The 3,668-nt window shown below is 52.8% G+C and overlaps 1 protein-coding gene across 1 annotated transcript in view; it reads right to left on the bottom strand.

The window, feature by feature from the left end:
* Positions 1 to 344: 344 nt before the first annotated feature.
* The window catches only part of ISCU (iron-sulfur cluster assembly enzyme), a 4,526-nt gene continuing 1,202 nt past the window's right edge, over positions 345 to 3,668 (bottom strand). Inside the window, exons 2-6 of the mRNA XM_044440956.1 lie at positions 3,454 to 3,526; positions 2,658 to 2,771; positions 2,394 to 2,504; positions 1,887 to 1,965; positions 345 to 1,099 (exon numbers count right to left, since the gene is read on the bottom strand). Coding sequence (XP_044296891.1) covers positions 1,002 to 1,099; positions 1,887 to 1,965; positions 2,394 to 2,504; positions 2,658 to 2,771; positions 3,454 to 3,526 — 475 coding nt within the window. The 3' untranslated portion in view covers positions 345 to 1,001. The remainder of the gene's footprint in view (positions 1,100 to 1,886; positions 1,966 to 2,393; positions 2,505 to 2,657; positions 2,772 to 3,453; positions 3,527 to 3,668) is intronic.

Below are 3,668 nucleotides of genomic sequence, written 5' to 3'. Positions count from 1 at the left end.
CCGCCGGAACGCTTCAGCCGGGGACGACCAGCCAGCTCCTCCTAGCAAGCCTTCAGTGCGTTTTGTTCTGCACTCTTGCAGCCTGAGCGCAATTTTGGAAGCTCAAGTGATAGCAGAGAAAGTCTGGGACCGAGCGCCGAGACCCCAGCGCCATGCTTAGCACGCCTCTGGGAAGGGCGAGTTAAGCGCCTGCTGTTTCCATGGCCGTGGTGGGCATCTCCCCAGCAGGGCGTTTTCGACAAGGGGAATTTTATGACAGCTCCTGGAAGGGGGATGCGGAAGTAGCTCCTTAGGTGGCAGGTGGCGAGACCAAAGGTGCAGTTAAAAAGCAACTCACACAGTTGTGCCATCTTTCTATTTATAGAGCGTGGGATACATAAAATAATCTGACACTTGTGCATATAACAGCTTGGTCAAGGCAAGGCATTCCTTCTTAAAACCCACCCTCAGAAAGAGGAGCGCACGGTTTGTCTCGGTCCGCTGTGGGAGACCACTCCAGGCTAGGAGGATGCTCCGTGCAGACCCCTCCCGTGCCGCTTGCTCTTCTTCGCCCCGAAAAGGCCACTCCGTCGTTTCGTCGCTGCTGCATTTCCCACGGGACACAGCGCTGCCTCAACGGGGAAAATCTCACCCGAAAGGATGATGGGGCTGTTGCTCACAACCCCCTCAGCTGCCCCGGGGCAACCCCGCCCCTCACTACACACGGAAGCGTGAAATGGTTTGCTTGCTATCGGCTACAGAGAAATTCTCACACGGAAATCACAAGGTGACGTTCTCATTTCACACACATGGAAACAAGGGAGAGGAAAGGTAGGGGCAAAGAGCTCGAGGTGATGTCACAGGAAGCCAAGCCTGCCCTCTTCATGGTGGGAGAGTCTGATGTTGTGCAGAATTGATGTGCGTGTTTCCAAAAAGGTGACGTGCTCTCTACTGAAATTGCACTGCGTTGCAACTGGAATGAAGAGAACCCGGGCAGGCTTCCAGCTTTTGAGGCCAGGATTCTAAGCGCTGGGGCTATTTTTCTCTGCCTCGGAACTCTTCGGTCCCTGTTTCAACTTGTAATCGGCTAAGGCAGCCTTGATCGCATCTTCTGCCAGCACTGGAGAAGCAGAGAGGGAAGGAAAATGAGTGTGAGTTTGGCCGAAATGGCAATGGGACAGGCAAATATATTCTGAGTGCAAAAGGCACTCAGCGCCAATATCCTAGCAGGCCAAGCCCACAACTCTCCGGGTTATGTAACAAGAGCAGCAGGTCACCATCAAAGCATTACAAAGTCCAGATGCCCAAGCGCTGGGCGCTGTCCTTGGGTCAGTTTGAAACAGTGGCTTATCGTTACGGCAACACCGGCGTACAGTGTAGGCCCCCTATGTTCTCCGCAGTCTTTCCCACAGCGCAAGAGGAGGAGAGAGTTACTTTCACATTGCAAAATCAGGGTGTGGGACCGAGTCAAGACGGCTTGCCTGAGGCCACCTGCTGCGTTTGTGGTGCCTGCGGAAGGATCCAGAAAAGGAAGGGCTGTCTCCTGCTCAGCCCTTTTCCTCAGCCACGGCACCAGCTCTCATAGAGTGCCTCTGTCCACACCGGTGTTCCAGAAGTGGCTCTGGCTCCTTGTATGGCGTGTTAAGAGTTCTCCCTGCCACATCCATCCAAAATGGAGGAGGACACAGCTCCAGCACGTTGTTCTTGGGCTTTCTCTGAACGTGCCCGACACAAAGATGGCTTTTCTGGGAACACTGAAGTGCTACAAATCTGCTGCAACCTTCAGTTCACACCCAGTCTGCCTGTGGGGGCCTTGAAACCCTTGTCTCTTCAAAGTCACATGGGCAAAAGCAGGAGAGATCTAAGGAACTCTCTGAGTGCCGACAGATTACAAAGAAGGTACTTACTGGAGCAGTGCAATTTTACTGGAGGAAGACAGAGCTCTTTAGCGATATCTGTGTTTCTGATCTTTAAGGCTTCGTCAACCTGAAACACACACCAAGGGTAACCCAGGCCGTTCGCAGCACCTCCCCTTCAGCCTGTGTCAGTCACACACTTCACGAAACTAGGGATCCACAATGGACTTGTATCATCAACATCGTGGGCCAACACTCAGAAGATCTCCTCCTGGAAATCTCCCTCACTGAGACAGTAAAGCGCACACTTACCCACTCTATAAGGTAAAAAAGTGGGAACCAGGTTTTTCTAACCCAGACCAGACCGAAAACAGAGAAGACCTATTTATTTATTAATTTATTAATTAAAATATTTTTATGCCGCCCCATTCGCCGACACCTCAGGGCGGCTTACAACAATTAATTAAAATAATTATAATCATTAAATTAAAAAAATATAAACATTAGATTAAAATACAAACATACAAAATAAAATAAGCCGCCCTGGCCAAGACCTACCGTCTTCCCCTTCACCCATTCAGTAGCCAAGGAACTTGAAGCGATTGCTGACCCGCAGCCAAACGTCTTAAACCTGGCATCGATGATTTTCCCGTTTTCGTCCACTTCAACCTGAGGGCAATTTGTTGACACTGGTTACCAAGCAATGCTTTTGCGGGGTGGGGGAAGATGGGCCCCACCATGCTCACAAGCGCCAACAGGACCGACAGGGACGGGCTGCACGAGTTTCGTGGCAGGGGGTGCCTCACGGCCGTGGCCACTTGCCTGCAGCTTCATAACGTCCCCACAGGCTGGGGCTCCCACAAGGCCCGTCCCGACATTCTTCGCGCTCTTATCCAGGGAGCCCACGTTCCGAGGGTTTTCGTAGTGATCTACAACCTAGAAGGGAAAATTTCAAGGATTTGGCATGGCTGCCGCATAGCAACGAATTCTTGGCAGGTTCAAGGAAAAGGCACCAGTCAAGGCACTCGCAGAAACACAACCAGAGCGAAGAAGCACACATCATCATCATCATCATCATCATCATAAATTTCTATGCCGCTCCTTGCCGAAACCTCGGGGGGGGGGGGGCTTACAACACATGGCCACACAGTCACTCTGAAGTCCACCCTGAGGCTGTTTGGTTCACTGGAAGCAAATGGTTTCATGAGTGAAGTGTCTATAGCAGAAATTAGAAGAGAGGATGACTTTGTTAATTAATAAGAGAAATCCCGTAGTAGTTCTGTGAATTCCCTCTTCAGAAGCAGTACTCTACCCCAAGGACTAGAGGGAGTGGAGGAGAAAAACAACCGTGTCCATCACGCTCTAAGGATTAGAGAACCGCTGAACTGTCCCACATCTGCGGCTCCCACCTACTGGAGGCATTGCTTGTCTGAAATCTAGGGGCAATACCCTGCACTGAACAAGGGGTGCACGAATGTTAGCCCAGGCATTCTCTAAGCCCCGCTCCACACCTCTGATTTATTCCCACCCAGTTTAGCATCCCTTAGCAGCCCCCTAAGAAAGGCCGTGGCGCCTTCTTTCCCTGACACAGCGCAGCCTTCGAGGAGAGAAGCCGCACGCCCGGTTCAGTACGTTCTCCAACCGGCTTCAGCTCCAGCTCCAGCAGCGCGTCATCCTCTCCGGGAAGGCATCTGAGCAACCACGCAGCCGGAATTCGCGGCCAGGCGGTTGTGGGCCCCGGGGGTCCCTCCCTGGCCGCCAGCTTCAGCGCCTGCCGGTGGCCACCCAGCCCGCCTCGCAGCGGCCCCGCGCCTCCTGCGGCTCCCCCCCCCC

Source organism: Varanus komodoensis, unplaced genomic scaffold, assembly GCF_004798865.1.
Source record: "Varanus komodoensis strain SLA01 unplaced genomic scaffold, ASM479886v1 scaffold38, whole genome shotgun sequence".
NCBI classification, from domain to species: Eukaryota; Metazoa; Chordata; class Lepidosauria; order Squamata; family Varanidae; genus Varanus; species Varanus komodoensis.
The sequence above is the reverse complement of the archived record's forward strand: the minus strand, read 5'-3'. Positions and strand labels throughout refer to the sequence as shown.